The 22460-nt window shown below is 39.6% G+C and overlaps 1 protein-coding gene across 17 annotated transcripts in view; it reads right to left on the reverse strand.

Annotated features, from left to right (window-relative positions):
• Nucleotides 1-5383: 5383 nt before the first annotated feature.
• The window catches only part of ABLIM2 (actin binding LIM protein family member 2), a 146882-nt gene continuing 129805 nt past the window's right edge, over nucleotides 5384-22460 (reverse strand). For 5 of the 17 annotated variants that reach the window (XM_082051677.1, XM_082051682.1, XM_082051687.1 and 2 more), the window contains 3 exons: nucleotides 11831-11948; nucleotides 8014-8069; nucleotides 5386-6563 (listed from right to left, as the gene is read on the reverse strand). In XM_082051677.1, coding sequence (XP_081907803.1) covers nucleotides 6510-6563; nucleotides 8014-8069; nucleotides 11831-11948 — 228 coding nt within the window. In that variant the 3' untranslated portion in view covers nucleotides 5386-6509. The other 12 variants (XM_082051693.1, XM_082051692.1, XM_082051685.1 and 9 more) reach the window with 6 other exon arrangements.

The raw sequence follows: 22460 nt of genomic DNA on the forward strand, positions 1-22460 counted from the left end.
CCGCGCCGCGCCGGGGGCGGGAGAGGCGGGGCCGGGGCGCGGAGGAGGTCCCGGCCCGCCCGGTTCCACCGCCCCCGGGCCGCGCTGCCCCCGCCCCGCGGGGAGGGACAGGGGCGAGGCGGAGCGAGCGGAACAAAGGCGGGGAGGAGGGGGGGTGCGGCCCCGCAGCATCCCCCGGGAGGGGTCGAGGTGGTGCGGCAGTCCCCGGGTATAGGGCGGGAAGGGGGCAGGTGTGTGCGGCATCCCCCGGGCAGGGAGGCACGGGGGGACGCAGCATCCTCCGGGAGGGGGCAGGTGAGCCGAAGTGCCCCCCTGCGAGGCAGATGCTGGCAGTTCAGACATGGGCTTCCTGCCCCCGGGTATAAAGCATCCTTGGTAGATGGAGGCTTTTTTTCCTGGATAAATGCTGAAATATTGTGATTTCATAACTGGAGCTTCAGCACAGTCCATCCTCTTCCCATTTGTGTGCAGGATGCTGTCACTTTGGCATTCAGCTGTGGGGTATAGCCCAAAGTGTGGAGTTGGAGCAGAGGGAGCATGTTGACATTCATGTAAGGTCACAGTTTAAACCCTTTTGTTAAATGGTGTAAAATCATGCACAGACCCAACACTGATTTAAAACTGGATTCCACCACCTTAGTTTAACTTGATACAAGCCAGATTTAAATCAAGTGTGCAAGGTGATACAGTTTATGTTGATTAAAGTTTATAGTGATTAACAGTGCCATCCAAGAGCTTAAAGCAGGCTTCAGGTTTTAATAAAATTTCAGGTTGAACCAGTGCAAACTTGCAGATGTAGAAGATGGGTAAACATGTTCCAGCTTTGGCAAGTTCACATATTTTCTTCTCTGTCCATAAAGAAACTGGAAAACTGAGGTCACAGAATATTACTGAAGAGGGAGCATTAGTTAAGGCAATAATATTTCTTTATCTTTAGTCCAGCTAGGTCTTCATAATTCCATACAAACTTGTAGCTTATGTTGTTGTATGTCTTAGACTACACACCTCTTTAAGCATTTTGAATTTTGGTGAATGTGGTCTTCTGTCCTGTTTCATCATCCTCAGTCATTCCAATAGGGTGATACCCAAAGTAACAGGTTCAAACAGGGAAAATGCTATTTACTCAGCATTTACACTCTGTGGCCAGCTAGTAAATGCATGAGGCCTCTGTAGTCTGAACTAGGAGTGCTGAATTCAGAGCCCAACCTTGTCTGGGCAAATTACTTGGCCTAAAAGCTCACTTTCAGCAGCTCTCTTCCTTATATGCCTTTGGGTATGGGCAGGGAAGCACGTGCATACTGGATGAGCTCTTCTGACAGCAGCAGCCTGCTCCTACCTGCCTTTTTTCATTCCGCCTGTTGGGAGCTGGCAGGAGCGGGATTTGGAGTAGTTAGAAGCAGTGATTTTTCTGGCAGAATTAAAGGGCTTGGTCAGCCTTGAAAAATTAAACCGTAGCTCCTCTTCTCCACAGTTCAATTGCTTTCAGCTATTGCTGTCTTAGAGCTACTTGATTTATATCATGACCTGTAAAACATGATCGCTAGAGAGAACAATCCAAAAGTTTGCTGTAAAAGCACAGCCCTTGGCTGCTCTGGCGTGTGCAGTGTAATCCATGTGTAGTACCACTGATTTGTATGCTTGCAGTGAGCACTTGCAGGATTCAGTGGCTTCACTGCCTCTGGTTTGATGGATTTTAATGCACACATTACATTAACACTTTGGTGTATAGCTGCCTGCAGCCTGTAAGCAGGCTGCTCGGTCCTAGCAACACTGCAGAGTATTTCTTCGACAAAAAAGTCCTGAAGGTATTAGGAAGCTGATCAGCAAAGAAACAAAGATTAGAAATAGTCATCACAAGACCGGCAAGAAAATAAGCACTTTTATGCCCTATGCCAGATGGGAAAATGAGATCACACAGAATCACAGAATGTTAGGGATTAGAAGGGACCTCAAAAGATCAGCTAGTCCAATCCCTTGCTAATAAGGGGTTTGTCCTTGTTGGAGAGATCGGCAAGGACGTCTTGTCTTCTGGTGGTAACTCCATAGGGACTAAAGAATGGGCCAGCCATCACAAACATCAGACAGCACAAACAGCTCCTCTTAAAGACAAACTCTCTCCAAAGCCGAAGAACTCAAAAGAACTTTGTTCTTACTTGAATTCTTAGTTTCCACAATGCTGCACTTTAAAATGGCATTTCCCTCTCCCATTTCTGTGTTTGGCCATATGCGTTCCATAAGCTACTTCAGCTGCAAAATAGACCTTAATGATTCAGTGAGTTTCTTTCCCATGAGTCTTTAATGACACTATTTAAATACAAATTCTATTTTATAGAATTAAAAGGAACAGCATATAACTCACCTCAAACACAATCTCATCAAAATAAATCAACTGATTACTAAGGAGTTTATTGCATGGAAACTGAAGTCACGTCATTAATAGGAAATCTGTGGTTCACAGTAACTGTACGTCATACTTTGCACCCAATAAACTTCTTAAACTAATCATCTTCTAACACAAAGTAGTAGAAGGCAAATTTGTATAAATCTCCCTATTTGAAACACACGTCCCTCAGGCTTGGAAAAAGTGCCTTCTAGCTTTAAGACCAACCATCCATGCAATGTTCCAAATACTGTCTTTGTTCTCAATAACTCATAATACATTTCCCCTCTATCAAGGGTAACTTCATTACTGTAGAAATAGTCTTCCCAAAAATAGTCTTCGCAAGCTTTAGGTGTGACTTAATGAAGCTTAGTCATAGGGATGCCCTTATCTTCCTGTAATCTTAGCACTGGTTATCACAAAAAAAGAAAATAACCAGAGCAAAGAAAAAAGAAAAAAATTGAGTAGTCCCAGCAATAAGGTATCCAAATATAGTTGTTTACAGGATTGGGACTTTAACTATCAGATAATCCCTAATGTCTTGAAGGAAAAAAATCATGACAATGACAGGCCATATTTATTATCCTTAGGATGTCCTTAGAAGAGTTATTATGCATGTTTTAAGATTATTTTCCCTTGGAGAATCAACATTGAATGAAATCTGAGATATGCAGGCATGAGAAAAAAAAAAATCTCCAACCATTTGTTGTGATTTATGTCTTGTAAGGAACTCCAAGCAATTTGGATTTGGCTCACTTAAATAATGTAAAAAGGCAGGAAAACAGTACTTTGAGCATTTAAAAGTATGCGTCAGTTTTTAAAGATACACTCAATTTCACTTCCAATCTGCCTTGGACTGAGTCCATAAGCAGACAACTCGCTAGTTTAAGATGCCGTAAAACCTCAGCAACATCCTGGTGAGAAAGCAAGTGTAAGTAAAGCTATTGGATGATGTGATGATGGGTATCCCCCTAAATTCTGGTCAATGCTTTTCAGTAAGAACTTTCAAGATGCTTCTACAAGAATATGTGTGGGGTTTGTTTTTTGTTTATTTATTTATTTATTGTCAGTATCTTAAAGTGAAATCATAGCTATAAGAGAGAACCTGTACATTCTTACCATTTGTTATCAGGAAGTCTGTCAAAACAATCTGCCTTGTTTTTGCTTGGTTTGGGGTTTGGGGAGGGGTGAGGGATTGAGGGATTTTTGTTGTTTGAGCAGCCATAAAAAAACCCTACAAGTGGCAAAATGTTGACTTCATGTAGAGACCAGACGCTGCCCTGTGCAGAAGACACTGGCGTGTCGGGCAGGAGAGACGAGGCCTCTCTGGAGTGAGCCTTGCATCATGTTGGTGTGGAGGAACATTGAAGAGCAGACACGAGTACTGTGCAATCTGTGCTGTCAAGAGATGGAGCGACATTACAGTAATCGCCACCCTCTTCAGTAAAACAAAATGATGGCAGGTTTTTCAAAACAGAAGGCAAGTTGTGTCTTTTTAGAAAAAAAATATTCTGTTACTGTGATTTTTCTGTAAGTGTTTCTACAGCTGTCTCAGATGCTTGAGGCATTTACAAACTAGGAATAAATGTCTTTAATGCACAGCAGAAAGCTCTTGATAAAAGTGTTGGGTTTTGGTTTTGTGTGTTTGGTTGGTTGGTTTTGGTTTTTTTCCCCTTCTTACACTGTGATGCCATTACAGCAGAATATATTGTTATTAATACTCTAATACTCAGCATCTTTCTGTTTTGTTTTGGTTTTAAGAGTATCTTTTTGAAGTATCTCTTCAACAAGACATTTTTTCTTGGGTCCCAGAGCTGAGTGTGTATGTGTCCTGAAAAGACTTCTTTTATAGGTAAAACTTTTATAGAAATGCCATTCACGTTCCTGCAGAAAGCAAATTTGAAAAAGTGTGCATTATAGAAACCTCAAGAAGAGGGATTGTGCAGCTTTTATATAATGCACAGGCCTCTCCTTACTCTACACAAATAGGTCTTCTGTGTAACAAACTGTGACTATCTTCTTTTCACAGAGATGTAAAATAATCAGGTACAATGAGGTTCTTCATTTCACTAATTGATTTTGGATCAGGATGAAGGAGGGAATACATACAAAAGAATAATATATATTTTATAGAATTTTAATTTGTACCTTAAAATGGTTAATTCCCATTCATATTCTTCTTTTTGAGCTACACATAAGCAAACACTCACTCTTTCTGATTTCAGTTTTAGAAGCAATTCTATATAACCTGACCTTTGCAGTGTTGTGCAGGTAAGATTGCCAGTGATTTCAGTGGGCTTAGCATTTAGCGCCTGACATTTTCAAAATGCTATGCTAAAATCCTTTGATTAGTTGCATATTAAACCCGCCACATCACTGAAACTTTCCCTTCATTTGGCTAGTATAAACTTAAAAAAAAAAAAAAAAATCCTAGTCTCATTATTTTTATATTAAGATTGGACACACTGGGAGATTTCCTGTAAATCATGCCTCTGCTCTCTTTGAATTCAAGCACGACTGGGCCAAATCTTAGCCCTTCCCTGTCTCTTTTCCCCTGCATTGTCCAAGCTATGAGACCTTCCTTCTCCTTTATCATCAAGATCAGGAAACAGCCAGTTCTAAAACTTATCAACTGTCAAAATAATGCCTGTGTCATTCTGTTGAAAATCTCAACTATTCAGGTAAACCCACTGTGTCGTTTTATGATACCACTACTTTGTACTTTATTCCTACAGATGAACATTTTTGTAAGAACTGGAAAAGCTACTTTAAGTCACTCCTTGTTTACACCTTATTTACTCTTTAGTTGACTCACTGTGGTATGTCTCTTCTTTTTTTTTACATGAATAATTTTCTTATTCCTTCAAGAAAGATTGGCCAGGTTTACTTTTAATGATACTTTTAAAAGTAACAAAGCCATACTTTTTCTGCTCCAAAACCCCTTTCCAATTTTTCCATTTAAGCCAATGAATTGGAAGGATTTTGAAAGAAAAGGACCTTATTTATGGTTGAGCTCCTACTACTCTTATGCTTAACTTCTGGAAATCAAGGCTGGTGATGTAGAGTAAGTTTCTTTGTACGGTTTGTTTTTCAAGTATTAAGCTTCTTTATTTCTTACTGAATTTCTTACAGCACATGTTTCACCATTTTTTAGTAAGTAAGATAAGGTTCAAGAAACTTTTCATAAATACTTCTAATTTCAGAATAATAGAAGTGTTGCCAAACTGATATTAGAATAGAAACAATATCTGTAGTCATCTGATGAGTATAGAAGGCCTGAAGTATGGAATTTATATGTGATCCTGTTTCAGAGGTACAAGTGTTGAGGAAATGTGAAAGCACACAATCTGATATTTATATTTTTATAGCATATTTGCAAAAACATTTATAGACTCTGGAGGAAGCTGTCTGCCTTGAAATTCAGTATCTCATAATAACATACAGAAGCAGAGTCCTCCCACTGATGACAACAGGAGAACATTCTTCTGTAAAACCCTTTAATTTTAGCCCCTACTCAAAAAACAAGATACATTTCAGCTCCTATTCTGTATTTATATTAGCTTTTGTGACATTTAAAATGGAATAAAGTATTTCAGTAGCCTTTGATTATTATGTTATTTTTATTGCACTATAAAAATAACCAGTTATTACAGGGAAAAAAAAGATTAAGGGGAAAAATGCAATTTGAACTATCTGATACTCAACACAGTGATTCCTAAAGTCCTGCAGGCACTTCCACCATCAAAAACTAGCTGGGAGATGAAAAATGCCCAGTATAAAATTGACAAAAACTGGGAAGTCCAACGTGTCTGTACTGCACATCCTTAACTCGAGAGATTTTTTTTTCAAGTCTGACTAGCAAAAGTGACATGAAGAGTATTAAACCAGTTCTCCAACTGAATTATTCCAGGTCAGTGAACTGTAAGGAAATTCAGACAGACCATTAACAAGCTCAGCTGTTTAATTTGCTATCAGTCATGATACCTATTTAATTATCAGTTAATGGAAAAAATTTATAGGTAGTAGTGTAAAAAATTATAACGACTCTTATGTCAGAGTTCAGAAGCGTGTCCACTCGGGGGGAGAAAACCCAACAACTTGCAGTAATGAGACTAGCTCAAGCAGGGTGTCAGCATAACGTATCTTTGTAGTAAAATAAGTCATTCTTACTCTGCTTCTTCCCCTGTGAAAAAAAGAGATGTTATAATGTTTAACATAACGTGGTGAATCTAAAGCAAAACCACTAATGCCTTTATTCTGTCAGACCACCTCCTGAATACAAGGTACAATGGGCTGAGAGCAGCTTACAGAAGAATTATCAAGAGCAAGGACATTTTTGAATTTCAAAAGAAATTGAAAACATAGCAATTTTTGGTGGAGACGTGTTAGAGAATGTAATTAAGGAGTGTATCATAGCAAGTGGAGAAAACAGGTCAACAGCAAATCATTCAGGCCAGGTATGTAATAAGAATCAGAAAGAGAAATCAAGGATATCCAGATTTGTCCTAACAAATGGTAAATATATCACACCTGAGACAGTAAACCTCTTCCTAAAAGCCGGAATCATTACACATTCAGATACGTGGAAGACATTGCGTTTGTCTGGTTTGGGTTTCCTACCGATCACTCTGGAGCTGCTGCAGTCGGGTAATCTGGCATGGAAGGACTACTGGCTGCTCCAAGCTGCTTCAGTGCTGCATAGATTTGTTCAAGCATTTAAAAAAAAATATGGAACCTACCTACTTACAAATACCTGTGTGCGCAGTAGTCAGAATGTCAAACACTTAGGGGTAGGATGAAAATGTGCTAAATCATGAAAGTAAGAGCACGTAGAAAAACACAAAATTACTTACTTCTCAGAGAGATGATGTTTGTGAGGAGGGAATAACAACCAGCTGCAATAACCCAACAAACTTCAGTTTACTGTGTGTGCTTCATTAGCAGAGAAATAAACTACTGAGATCCAATGTTTCAAAGTCACACCTATTTACGGAGTACCACCTTTTCTACCATGGCTTTTCACAGAATAGAGAAAGTGAGAAGGGATACAAAGACTCAAGAGCCTGAGATGGCACCTCCCATGAGGCTTTGAGGATTTGGCTGTAGCTCAGAGGCAGCCTGGACACAAAGAAGAAATGCAAGCATCCAGTATAATTTTGCATGTGCAAGAGGGCTGCAGTTGGTCATTGTGATATTAAAAACAGTTGTCTTTTTTTCAGATACCCAAGATACCTGAAAAATTGTAGCCATGCCTGTGACCTATCAAGTAATCACAATGGTCAAGGCTCTGTCTAGATCTTAGGAAGCTTAGAACATGACCCTTTTCCTCATACACAAGCCAAAGAGGTGGGACAATATAAGGACACCTTGATGCCCATGTGCCATACAGACAGCCATATCTGAGATCTCACCCAGCTCATCTGAAAACAGCAGAGCAGTATCTTCCTGCAGATCTATGAAAAGGCTAATAAAGTTAATGGTCTGGCCTGGTCACACTTGGGAAATGTTAAATAGTTCCTCATCAAAACGAGGAATGTAAGACAAGGCATCTCTCTTGATTTGAACTGTATATTTTTCTGTTGTTGTTCATGTAAAACTAGCCTCACGTCAGAGTGTTATTAGCTTCCAGGTACCTTCTCACGACTGTGTATTTTCTTGCTTCTGCAATTCCAGTTTTCAGATTTCTCCCCTGAACCACAAGAAAAGAAATAGAAGAAGGTCAGACAAAAATGTCCAGTCTTCTCAGACAGCTATAATGGTGATCTGGCATGCCTGGTTTCCTATCTGGAATTGTTGGTCAGATATTCCTCAGCAACCACAAAAATCCATGTGTTCCTTTGTCTTGAAGACTACTATGATGAAATAATTTGGCTCTTTCATTGCTGTGTTTGAGACATGCCTTCTTTAAAATACATGAGGTGAGAATTAGGTCATACATCAGGGCTGTCATGAACAGCTGAGACATACAACTCAGATCCAAGTATGAAAATGAAATCTCTGAGAGAATTCCCTTGCTTCTTGGATACATATCAAAATAGGGTCCTTCAAGATCTATATTGATGGGCATATCCATACTCACCAAAACACTGAAAACCAGCATTTCCTTGAAAACAAGGCTATGGAACAGTATCTTAATAACTCTAAAAAGCATTATCTAAAAATCAGCCGATGATTTGTTGAGACTTAGTTTGTTACTGCCAATGCTGGACCACACTATCAGATGGAATATTCTGGCAAAGATTTATCTCATTACTCTGAAATGCATTTTCCATTTCATAATGCCATTTAAGATCAGCATATGGAACTCTAGAAATAAACCAGAACATTGATTATGCACATGTTAGTCTGTTCACATTTAATAAGACACTCTAAGTTCCTGCAAGGCAACTACAAGACTAAAATTCCAATTTGCCATTTTTAAATGGGGAAAATATGATAAATTTTAGAAACAATAATGCTGTATTCTCTAGTATGCCACGTTCTGGTTTACAGAATTAAGGTGACGCACAAAAAACTCAACAGTGAATTACAACACTACTCACTTCATGGCCCTTTTACACTGGTGTATTTGGCTGGTGCCAAATCCAGCATACAATATCATACTGTAAAAGAGAATTTAGGCTAGAAAGCATAACTAAATAGGTCACTACACCATGTGACAGTAGATGCTTTAAATATAGAGCAATACACCAACATGTATCATCTGAAAAACAGAACAGCTCATTGAGCTATGCCACCTTTGCACGGAACAGACATCTACAGACCATTCCAAACTTTCAGGAAAATGAAATAAGAAGGATACACAAGAGTACTTATTCATCTAATGTCAGCAAAGGTTTTGTGTATGGAAGCCAAAATTCCTTTTTGGTTTTGGCTGGTAGTAAGAACACCAGTTGACAAACTGTCTGTCTTCTAAAACATTTTAGCGTGTTTGGCATCAAATAGGTGCCTGTTTGGTGAATGCTATAATGAACAAAAAGAATAACTGTATTAAGGTGTTTTGTGAGATCTGTGCAATTCAAAGTACCATGCTGATGGCTTGCAAGTGATTTGGTAACACAGTCTAGGAACTGCCAACCATTGTAAGACTGGTATTCCAACAACTTGGTAAAATATGTCTTATTTTCACTTATAGACTGTAGGCACAGGATGAATTTCATCTAAGATTAGACAGCTTGCAATGTATTATTCTGCAGTTGGACTGGCTTTCTTGAAATTCAGTAGACAGAAATATGATAGGTGCAATTCTCATAACTAGTTTTGAACATTAGGATGTGATCGAAGTGTTTTTTTTTTTCTCTTCATTGACCATTAAAGAGAGCACAGAATGACAAACTGACTTGTAAACAAATATAGATAGATGATGAAGTACCACACCTATGTACAGCTTGCATTGAGGCAAGAACTGATGCTCATGAGCTAAAACATTTACATGGGGGTATGCAAAGAAAGAGGTGTATCTGATTTAGCTCATGTAGGACAAGGACCTTTGGGAGATGCTTTTGAAGATGTTGAAATCACAACAGACTAACTGGCTCAAAACAGCATAAAAGGGTCAAACAGAGCTCATGTGCTCTCACTGTCCTCACATCAGCTACACATCTGCATAATACGGTACAGCAGCACAGAGCTGTTATTCACATGTATTGCTTTGCAATGCAGATTTTCCTTGCAGCATAGGTTGAATCCTTCACCGGTACAATAGCTGTTGTGGTTAATTAATTTTCAAATCAACATCAAACTTACTCGTCATCATTCTCCAACAAAAAACTGAACTTAGATTTTCATAGTACCAATGGACCTTGCTGATCACATTTTGGATTGGCCCATTTCAGTGCACTGCCAGTTTTCACATGTAGGCAAAACATCACAAGTTATTCTGAGCTTGAAGAGCATTATGGATGAGGTCTACAGGCCATCAGGAGCTCTCAGTTAGGACTGGCTAATGGTTCTGTACACTGAACATCACCAGTGAAGCAGCTTTTGCTTGGTGAGATGTTCCAGTTGCTAGATGGATTGTTTAAATCATGACCAACCTTACAGTTACTTGACATTTAGAGGTACACAATGCTCTCCTCACTGAACAAATCTAATGCAAGTTACATAATATTTACATTAATACCATGGGAGACCCTATCCAGAGCAGCAGTGCAATCTAGAAATTATACACACATTAGCAAAGTCGTTCAGTTATGTCTGTCTTTTAATGATTTTTTTAAACATTTGTATCATCAGACAAAACATTTATGTCATGAGAAAATATTTATTTCCAACAGCATGGACTTTGAAAGTTAGTTGGAAGAAGGCATGTTCAATGCTATGATTTTTCCAATGCTGAGTCAGTTGAAACAGTGTGTTGTAGTGCATATATAACCAGTTACTTTAAGGAAATGCAAAAAGACACGGTGAAGTAGGAAGTGAGTACAAACATTCAAGGCAGTAAAAATGCAGAATACTGACACGTGGCTGAAAAATGTACTTTTTGAAATGCTCTTTTAGTATCACACAAAACTAGCAACTCACTTTAAAACATTCTTTGTCAGCAACCACACTTCTGACCATATGAAATTATTAAATTTAATACAGTCTTTCAGCTGGAAGAGATAGTACGGTCTAACGCTCATATCAAATGCTTAGATTTTTTAGCTTTGTTTGTTAATTAAGATAGTTTCAAGGTACTGCACCAGTATCACATAGGGTTGTTTATTTTTTTTAATTGATTTGTATAGAAACATGCAAATAGGAATGCATGAGGGTTTATATATTTGATTATAATTGGATGTATTATTGATAGAGCACACCAAGCTTTTTTTGTTACATTTTATGCTGAACTGTTCCATTTCCACACCTACCAATTGCTATCACAGTTCTCATGGCTTACTGTGTAAAGCCAGAAAGTGGAGAAAGTAAGAATGTCTTTACTTAGGACATGTATTAATTAAAATAATTATTTTATAGGTATATCTGTCTACATGTAATTAAGATTACATGGTATTTTTATCAGCATGAAATGTAAAAAAAAAAAGTTCTGCAAACACCCCAGACTAGTAGGAAACATAGTTAACTGGCACAATACACTCTTAAACCAGTTTTGTATAAGGCTTCAGTTTTCCTGATGGATGTGACTAAATTTTGAAGTAGGTCTGTGTACATTTTAGTCATTAAAACTGCTTTATGTCACAATATATTCTTAATAAAATAAAAAAACTCTTGTGTTGTAATTAAGGATAGATAGTTAACTTCTAGACATACATGACCTTTTAGAAAGTAGGCTGTGTCTAAAGTATAAGAAGTAGAATTAAGGTGCTTCCATATTTTTGCTTTCATTTTTAAAAAGTACCACACATAAACGATTGCAACAATTGCTTGTGGACATGCTTTTCTTTGGCTTTTACCATATTTTTGATAGCATCTGATCTATCATTTCAGAATTTTATATTCATTACTTACTTGATCTTGTAAAAATTGCGTTGTGAAACTTAATGGGACAAAATGTTGGATGCATTTCCTTTGTCACAGCTACACTTTTTCTCTTCCTTTCGTAATTTCCATTTGCATCAAGCAATAACTGCAAGCAACAATAAAGTTAAAGCTAGATTTTTTTTGCACGTTGTAAACTGGGTAGGACCAGGAGTTACTGACAAAACCAGCTGGTCATGCAAGATTAGCAAATTCTCTGTATTCCAACGCATTGCCATCTAATCTGTCCTGTTTCCCCCGACACATACTAAACACAATGAAGCTGGACAATGGTTCAACAGCAAGTGCATGTGATAGTTCTGGCAAGACTATTTTTGTTTTGATTAAGCACATATTTTCTCCAGGAGGGGCTAGAAAAGCAGGGCCTTTTTCTTCAGGTCATTCCGCTTCCAAAGTGCCAGACGATCAAATTCCTCAATGCTCATTTTGAAGACTTCCTGGAATTCTTCAGGGGACAAATGCCTCTTGAAAACGAAAATACAAAAGGTATCATTAAGCTCTTCTGTACACAGGAAGATTTCTGCCCTTCCTAACTTTTAAAACACACTGCAAAATAAAGTATTAGGATTTGCATCTAAATGCCCAAATTGCTTCTGGAAAAGGCTGCATCAAAACCAAATGAGCTTAGAGCAACCGGGAAATGAAATTTTTGATGGCAAAAGAGACTTTTGAAAAAAAACCCCACTTTCATTACAGTTCCAACTGAGCGGAAGCTACGGCCTTTGGGAAAAATATGTGTTTATACATGGTGCATAATGACAGAGCACATCAAGACAAATTTAAGCTATTCCAGGACTTTAAAGAAATTGATAACAATGTAATTTCAGAGCCGGATTTGTTTTGCCTTGATCTTTAATGAGACCAGTAGATACCACACTGCTACAGTAATAGCGACCTTGTAACAAAGGAGAGAGCACACTGCTAAATTATTAAATCCAAAATGTGCTTAACCACGGAGATAGACTCATATCAGAAGTCCAAACGGGATGAAGTTGGGCTTTTTAAATGCCAAGAACTATGCTTCTGTTTCATGTTTTCATGATTCAACCTTAAAAAAAAAAAAAGAATGGGCCAGAGAAAAAGGGAGGAATATCAACATAAAGCATTGGAAGGAGGTAGGATAGCAATTGCCTAACAATTATTAGTATACACACAGAACAGGCAGAAAATATAAATGTGTAAATTAGAAATTAATATAATATGAAATCCTCCTGATAACTGTGGACTAACTCCTGTTCAAGCATTTCAGCAGTATCAGTGGTGGTTCTCTGTCTTCCAGGTGTTAAGCATACACCACCTGAAACACTCAGATCCAGTGCAATGAGAATTACAAACTGCAGTTTCAAAATCTGGACTCTCCTCTTCCACAAAGGTTTCCTTGAAACCTGGGACCAAACCTGCAATCTAACCCTTTCCTCCCCAAACGAGTTTTTGACTTGGAGTTCCCCAGGTGCAGCTGTCTGTCCACCTCAGCACCCCAGCGCTTGAGAAAAGAGGTATCCCAAAGCTAAGCACAAGAAACGCTTGGACATGCCTCACACAGCAGAAGCAGGCTCATCACACATTAGACAAGTGCGTTATTTCAAGGGAAGGATATCAGCTCTTCCATCTCACTGCATCCTGGTTGCAGGACTTCATAGCAGATGAGAAACCTGGGCTTAAAGTCCTCATCACTTGGAGGAGGCTCAAAACTGTCATCTAACTTGCAAGACTTGCAAGCCAGCCAGGAGGGTAATTTTAAAGGAGTTACACTCCTCACGAATGTGAATAATGCTGCCTGCAAATGCTGAGTGTGAGAAGCTGAAGGTAGAGGGGAGCACAGCACTCCCCAGAGGCAGGGGAGCCACTGGGTCCTTCAGACCATGATTTTATTGAAATAAGCTGAGGTTGTCTACTGCTTGAATCAGTCCCCAGCATCATCTGGAAAAGCACTTGCTGCTATTAGCCAAAATTGTGGCAGGGAGCATGCTAACATGCCCTGGTAAAACCACGATGGTTTACCTGACCAGGAGGGACATAGACCTGTTGAGCCTACCTTACAAAGCTGTTTTTTTGACATATCAGAAAGCAAAATTTTACTTTCTACTTATTAATAACATGCTTAACTTTGTAAATTACTTGAGGAAAATTAATGATATTGTTTATAAGAAATCACTACATTCAATTACCTTGAATGGTCATTATGGGCCCTTGTGGTTTCTTAAAAATGGACAGCCTTAATTTTTTTTCTCCCTTGAGGTTTCACATATTTAGAACAACAGTGACTAAGAGTTTGGAGCTGAGCCTCCATTTTTCATTTGACCAATGACAGCAACCCACCATAAGCATTATGCACAGCACAGAACAAACACGCCACGGATATTTGTCAAAGGAGATCCTGTTTCACATGGAAATGAGCAACACCTGACAATGTATTTTACAAACAATCTCTCACTGACAGAATTTAATTCTACTGAGTTTGGAAAGAAAAAAGTAACTTCTGTCTGCATTGATTTTTTTTTTTTTCCCCTCATATTTTCCTGGTAACCCAGTGAACAAATGTGAGCAAACTTAACTTCAGCAATTTCTTACAGCAAGGAACTGTCTGTAAGTTGTGGGATTGAAAAAGGAGTCTGGATGAGCAAAGTGTATTATATTTTATCTTGCTCCTGAGATGTCTCCGCACTCAGGAGAACGCAGTGACAAACTAGTTCATACTCAAAAAGAAAATCAGAAAGCCTATACTCTGCAGGTAAACCCACTTTGACAATCACCCAAATCCATGGGAAATGTAAGACTTTCAAAAGAATGTTTTCACCATTATTTTTTTCTTGATGTAAGTTACACCATTTCTTCAGGGAAACAAAAGTGCAATTTGAAGTTAATTTGGCCAATTCTGTCAGGGATAATAAAAAGTCCTTCTTCAAATATGTTAACAACATAAGGAGGGGCAAGGAAAATCTCCATTCTCTGTTGGACTCTGAGGGAAATATAGTTAACAAAGATGAGGAGAAAGCTGAGGTACTTAATACCTACTTTGCCTCAGTTTTTACCAGTAAGACAGGTGGCCCTCAGGACAACTCATCTCTGGAGGTGGTTGACAGAGATAGGAACCCAAATAGGGCCCTTGTATTCCAGGAGGAAATAGTTGGTGATTTACTGAGCCATCTGGATCCTCACAAGTCTATGGGACCAGATGGGATCCATCCTAGGGTGATGAGGGAGCTAGCAGAAGAACTTGCCAAGCCTCTCTCCATCATCTTCCAACAGTCCTGGCTCACTGGGGAGGTCCCATATGATTGGAAATTGGCCAATGTTACCCCAGTCCACAAAAAGGGCTGCAAAGCTGACCCTGGCAACTACAGGCCTGTCAGCCTGACCTCGGTGCCTGGCAGGGTTATGGAGCAGATCATCCTGAATGGAATCACACAGCACCTTCAGGGTGGACAAGGGATCAGAGCCAGCCAGCATGGGTTTAGGAGAGGCAGGTCCTGTCTGACCAACCTGATCTCCTTTTATGATCAGGTAACTCACCTGGTGGATGAGGGGAAAGCTGTGGATGTGGTCTATCTGGACTTCAGCAAGGCCTTTGACACTGTCTCCCATAATATACTCCTGCAAAAGCTGGTAGCCCATGGCTTGGACAAGTGTACTCTACGCTGGGTTAAGAACTGGCTGGAGGGCTGGGCCCAGAGAGTGCTGGTGAATGGGGCTGCATCTAGCTGGCGGCCAGTCACTAGTGGTGTTCCCCAGGGGTCGGTGTTGGGTCCAGTCCTATTTAACATCTTTATTGATGATTTAGATGAAGGGATTGAGACCATCATCAGCAAATTTGCTGATGACACCAAGTTGGGAGGGAGTGTCGACCTGCTGGAAGGCAGGAGGGCTCTGCAGAGGGATCTGGACAGACTGGAAAAATGGGCTGATTCCAATGGGATGAAGTTCAATAAGGCCAAGTGCCGGGTGCTGCACTTTGGTCACAACAACCCCCTGCAGCGCTACAGGCTGGGCGCAGAGTGGCTGGAGAGCAGTCAGACAGAAAGGGACCTGGGGGTACTAATTGACAGGAAGCTCAACATGAGCCATCAGTGTGCCCAGGTGGCCAAGAAGGCCAATGGTATCCTGTCCTGTATCAAAAATAGTGTGGTCAGCAGGACAAGGGAAGTGATCCTTCCCCTGTACTCTGCATTGGTGAGGCCACACCTGGAGTATTGTGTTCAGTTCTGGGCCCCTCAGTTCAGGAAAGACATTGAAGTGCTGGAGCGAGTCCAGAGAAGAGCAACAAGACTGGTGAAGGGACTTGAGCATAAGACCTATGGGGAGAGGCTGAGGGAGCTGGGGTTGTTTAGTCTAGAGAAGAGGAGGCTTAGAGGTGACCTCATCACTCTCTAGAACTACCTGAAGGGAAGTTATAGCCAGGTGGGGATTGGTCTCTTCTCCCAGGCAGTTAGCAATAGGACAAGGGGACATGGGCTTAAACTCTGCCAGGGGAAATTTAGGCTGGATATTAGAAAGAAATTCTTTACAGAGAGAGTGGTCAGGCATTGGAATGGCCTGCCCAGGGAGGTGGTGGACTCACCGTCCCTGGAGGTTTTTAAACTGAGATTGGACATGGCACTTAGTGCCATGATCTAATAAACGGAGTTGGACCAAGGGTTGGACTCGATGATCTCTGAGGTCTTTTCCAACCCAGTCGATTCTGTGATTCTGTGATTCCTAGAAATTGCTGTGGTCTCAATACTGAAGGTCAATGGTTTCAATACTGAAGGTCAATGCAAGGAGGGTCAGTAAGCCCCACATCAGCCCTCAGGCATTTTCTGCACCGTGTGGAACACTCACTACACGATGAAACTTGCCACCAATCTCAGTAAAAGCTCTGTATTTTCCCCTTTCCTCTCCAAGGCCGTGCTTTGCCATTTATCATTTTGCTTTGCTCTCAGGCTTAGCAAGCTTTCAGTCTGCGTGCATCTATCCAAGCCAGTATGAATCAGACCTGTGCTCTGGTCCTCCGCTTGTATGCAGATGACATCACCTTCATTCCTTGCATGCTCTAATTTCCTAATTACACTGAAGTTTTGTTTTACACCAGCACCATTTTTTGGTCCTCACAGAAGTTCTGAGTTGGTGCCGCCTGGTCCAAAACCAGTTGCAAGTTTCCAGCCCAGTGATCCAATAGCAGAGATTGAGATGGGGAAAGCACAAACTCACTTACTTCCACCTCCCATTCCTTTGCTTTTCATTCTGCTCCACATACTGTCCCTCATCTCAAGGACTAACAACCAGACTGCAATATTAACAAATAAATATCTTACTCCGTCAATGCATTATCCACATGTCCTCTCTGAGGACACCAGTCTGTGCCCAGTGTGGCATTATTTCCACTGTTTTCCATGCATCTCAGAAACTTTCACCATCCTGTTCTTAAGTATCATGGGCTCTAGCTTTGGGACCGACCCTAGAAGCAGCAATGATTACAGTTCTGTCTGCAAATTTTGGAATAAACCTTGATCCCAGAAAGATGTCATCAAACTGGCAAAGCTTCAGATAAAAGTAACAAAAAGTAATCATGGGTTGCAGAGTTTGATTTATGAGGAAAGACTAAAAGGCCTAAGTATGTATAAGGTTAGCCAAATGATGACTAAGGGAAAATATGGTAAATGTCTACAAGTATTTGAAGGGTCTAAACACCATGGGAATAGGCCAGTGTGGGAAGTTTATGTTCATACTTTGCATGTGTGATGTTGAATTTCGTCTGCACTATTGTTGGACTTTCCTAAGCCTTATAGCTTTAAGATCTACAACTCTTCACAGAGCAAATGCACCACTAAGGAATTGTAGATTGATTCATTTTTTTTTCCCCAGCTACTTGAATATTAATTTGTCTTAACTGAATCCTTACCTGTCTAATTAGTCAAACAAAAGAAGGGAAACTGAAAATTATGCATAGGGAATAGGGAGGATATTCAACTTGAAGAACTTGAAGTATGAGAGAAGTGTGTAAAGCTATACTTTACAGGGCCAACAACAGGATTGTTTTTTTCTTTTTTCTCACTCTCTTTTTTATTTTATTTTATATTTTTTTTACAATTGGATCAGCTTAAAATATCCAGATATGTTAATAGTGCATCACTGGGCCATTAAAGGAATGGCCAATCATATTGGTAAAAGTAACATTCATTCCTTTTTTTTTTTTTTTTTTACTAGTGTTGGCCTTGTTTACATAGGAAATCTGGGTGTTTTACAGTGTGCTAGTACTGATTCTTAATTCCCTTTGTGACAGTTTGACCATATTCAGACAGTTTAACTCAATCTACTTCTCTGCTTTGCAACAACAGCAAAACCTGGCATGTTGCAGACACTGAGGAGAGTACATGGGACCAGATTAAGGTTCCATTTTGCCCACATTCTGAACTCACTGCATTTAAGTGAGCTCAGTTTGGAAGCTGTATAGTGATGTTAACATGACACTACCTGAAAACCTTGGTAAAGGATAAGGTGAGCAGTTTAAATATGGTTCTTCACTAAAAAGATGGCTATACTGGAGCTCGCAAAATCAAAACATCAGCATTCTGTATATATTTAAGCATGAAATTGCCACACTAGAAAGGACTAGTGCATCATATTGTTTTGATAAAATTGTATTTATCTGAGGCTTGTAAAGTCAGTAGTGTTCAGTTTTTTGTTCTGGTTAGCATTTTGTGTCAGCTTGCATGGGAAATCAGAAAGACCCTGTGAGACTCAAGCCGAGGATCCACCAGATGTGTCCATGGGTCACAACAGTGGCTTTGTATGGTAGGGTAATGTCCCCAGAAACTCTACCTCTTATGTACACTGATGGCATTTGGGATAAGAGATATGGGATCATGGCCTTGGGATCCCACTTTGGGAAGCCCAAAAGTGGCCTGCAGCTTGGGAACCAAATGCTGCTGCTGTAATTCCTCCCATGGATGTCACCTATTTGGTAAAGCATTGCGTAAAAAACGTCAACACATCTTGCTGTAATTATGTACCTAGCTCTCCTAAAACATACAAATGTACAATGAAAGAACTGAAATGCAAATATTTCTTATTAAGATATACAGAAACAAGCAAGGGCTGAGCTAAACCTCTCTACTGCAGTGCAACCACTATAATGGAAAATCCTCATGCTCTGTGAAACATGATCATTAAAATGAGTGGTACAAACACGTGCTCATTTTTGAGTGTCTCAGAACAAAAGTAATTAATTGCACATTCAGATACTTGCACCACAGTGTTATCTCAGAAAGTGAGGCTTTTCACTGTCAATTAATGAGGCTTGTCTCTATTTTTCTGTGGCCTGCTAAAAATCCACTAATCATTCTAAATTGAGTTACAATATTTATTTAATTCAATGAAATTTCTTTTCCTCAAGAATAATTGTACTTCTAATGAAATGCAGAGATCTTCAAAACTAATACTTAGAAACATGGCATTAGAGTGAATAAGTCACAGGAAGGGAAAACTGCAATTAACTTTCAGCCACACTGCAGTGAGCTGTGACCAGGTCATGCTCTGCGAGCATGTTTATTCTGTGTCAGCAATTGGATGGAAGTCCTCATGTGAAAACCTGCTGATGTAGGAAACTCAGAGGATATCATACTTCTTCATGAGTCAATATTGAACCCATGAACCAACACACATGAAGGCAGGAGGAGATGAACTGAAGACTAGAAAAATCAAAGTCTGAATTCTTAGAGGTTATTTAAATCCTCAGGTTTGTTTCTTTCATTATGTTATGGTCACAGAAAATGACAGATGAGCATAACATTGTCTTCTCTTGAATCCATAGTGAATCTTTCAGCTAGTGTCTCTCTGAAGCATTACTGTATACTCTATTTTATAGAGCATAATTTTAAATAGTTCAATTCATTCTTGTTCAGAGCCCTTGTAACACTTCCAACCTCTGATCCACAAAATCCAGAAGTAAAAGTTACAGGATCTTTTCCAGAGTCTTCCAAATGCAAAAGAGTCAAACTAAACTGAGATTTACTGGGAAAGGTTCATCTGCAGGATAGCAAGCATTCATGTAAATAACCAGATCTTTGCCCTTTAGGGTAGATAGTGTAGAGTCTTTGCTGGTGGGACATAGTATTTTCCTGTATTCAGATTTAGGATGTTAAAAGTATTCCAACTGAATACATTTGGAACAGTAATAGACACCTCCCTTCTCCAGATTTTCTCCTCTCTCCCCCACCATTCCCTTCTCCCATGCCCTTCAAATTTAGCCCAACTATTATTTTTGGATGCCCAATCATAATTTTCTGGAAAAATCTTCTCTTTGATCTACTGAATTTCAAATCCTCATTTTGCTTTCACAAGGCTTTCAGTTTCCCTCCTCCTTTCTGTTGCACTGCTGGGGCTCAGCAGGCTTTTCAGAGTTTCTTCTAAGACTACACCATGGCTAATTGCAAAATTGTAATTAGCCATGTGCCATGTTCTCAAGGGAGTATTGAATGTTATGCTCATCTATGAAGTAATTAAGCTTCACACTCAATAAATATTTCAAACTATTAAGTAATTATGTGATAGGGGAGGGAATGTTAAGAAATGGTGTGATTTGCCACCTAATGAACTTCAAAAGGTATCAAAAGATAATTAGAGCAGCATTGATCAGGGGATGAGGCAGGGGATGAGGCCACAATTGCAGCTATGCAGGATCAGGGCACTTAATGACAACACTGAACAGTTGGAGCATTTGTGCAACCGAGCTGGCAGGAGGTATAGGTTCCCCTCTCTCTGCTTCCATGTAGCAATGAGTTCGCAAAAAGGGTCCCAAAGGAGCAATGTAACAGAAGCAATGAGGAAGGGATTCTGAAACCCTTCCCTCAGCCAGTGTAACCCCAAGCATCTATACAAGGCTCCTGGACCTGTGAGTGTATCTCGTTTTATATCTCAGGGTAGTGTGAAACTCCACAGGGAAGCGGCATTCCACTCAGCAGTACTACTGCAGGGTACTTACAATCCAACCTCTTGTGAAATATTACAAGACACATGCAAAAATATTCTGTAGTAGCATTGTACATTCAGTACTTTCCCCAGCTCCGTAATTGTGCAAGAGGCTGAAAAAGTATTTCACTCAGGGCTATCAGCAGATCACTTATACAGTGGTACGCAGCAGACTGTCTCTGAGGATAACCCGTACCATCATTCAGTCATTCAACCTAATGAGCCTTTTCATACCAACACTTACATTTGTCTTCAACAGACTGCTGATTAAAATGTTATATGAATAAGAAAATAATTAATATATAAAACTGAAATTATGAATCCATAATGAATTATGAAAAGATATAGAGTTTCAAAATTTCATTTAATTTAGGGACAAAATACTTTATTCTTAAAGTAGATCTTTCAGTTTCCCTTAGTTTGGGCTTTAGTGCATCTGTAATATGAATGCTCCACATCTAATCTCTGTTCACAACCACAGTGTTTCCACTCTGACTGGAGTTAGCTTGCATATATCACATCATTTCTAATGCATATTTTCATTTCATAAGAGCTTTGAAAACTGATATAGACATCCAGCACTGATCACAACATAAGCATATGCCTAGAATAAGAAACACCATGCAAATGTTTTCAAGTTAAACAGCATGAAATTCCACTGAAGTCAGTAAACTGCACTTTTCCACACCAGGTTATGAGCTTCATTGTGAAGTGAGCCCATAACCTCAAATCCAGCCCCAAACTACGAACTGCACTTCTCTGTGTTAAAACGCACAGCATTGCAAGTTTGCACTGATTTTCCCCATCTGAGCTCCAGGGGAGAGGGGACACGCAACACTGCTTGAATGAATGACACCTAGGAGCTGGGGCTGTTATAAATTCAGGCTCAGTTACTAAAAACCAGTCCTAAAATGGTTGCAGTTCAAATGGTTAGAACTCAAGATGATTGTTGAATAAAAAACAGTGGAAAAAATGTCATCCCTAAAACAAATCCAGACAAGCAGTTTCAGGAAGAAAAGCATGTTTGAATTAATGTGAGTGCTCTGTTCAAACAAGACCACACCCATGTTTAAATCTCTCATTATTTCTGTTTACAAGAGAACAAGGTGCCAGATGAAGGTTTGCTACTTAACATTCCAGAATATTTTTTTCCCTTAGTAATTGTTTCAGTGTATCCTTGTTAAACAAAGAATGAACAGGCTCAAACAGAAGTGGAATAACTTGCTTTCTACTGTATTTGCTAGGCATGAATGAATAATGCTTTTAACTTTCTGACATTCAAAAGAAAAAGCTAACAAACCAAGATACATTAAGATAAGAAAATCAAATGAAAACACTAAAAGATGGTTTCTAAATGGAAAACTCTAACTGTTGGCTTTCAAAACTACCAGCCTGTGACCACAAAGAAATCTTATACTCTGTGATAAAAGCAACTTCAGGGAAAAAAACCCAAACAAAACAACAAAAAACCCAAACCTATGCAGCTGGGCATGAACCATCAATTTGGATGTGCAAGCACTGAATCACATTACAGTGACTTGACAAGCAAACAATATCCAATCTAAGATAAAAGTATCAAGTGCACGCTTTTAGGAGCCCAAGGCCTAAATCATAAAAAGTACTGAAGTACTTAGAAGAGGCATCAAGATTTTCA

Source organism: Streptopelia decaocto (assembly GCF_964273445.1).
Source record: "Streptopelia decaocto genome assembly, chromosome: 4".
NCBI classification, from domain to species: domain Eukaryota; kingdom Metazoa; phylum Chordata; class Aves; order Columbiformes; family Columbidae; genus Streptopelia; species Streptopelia decaocto.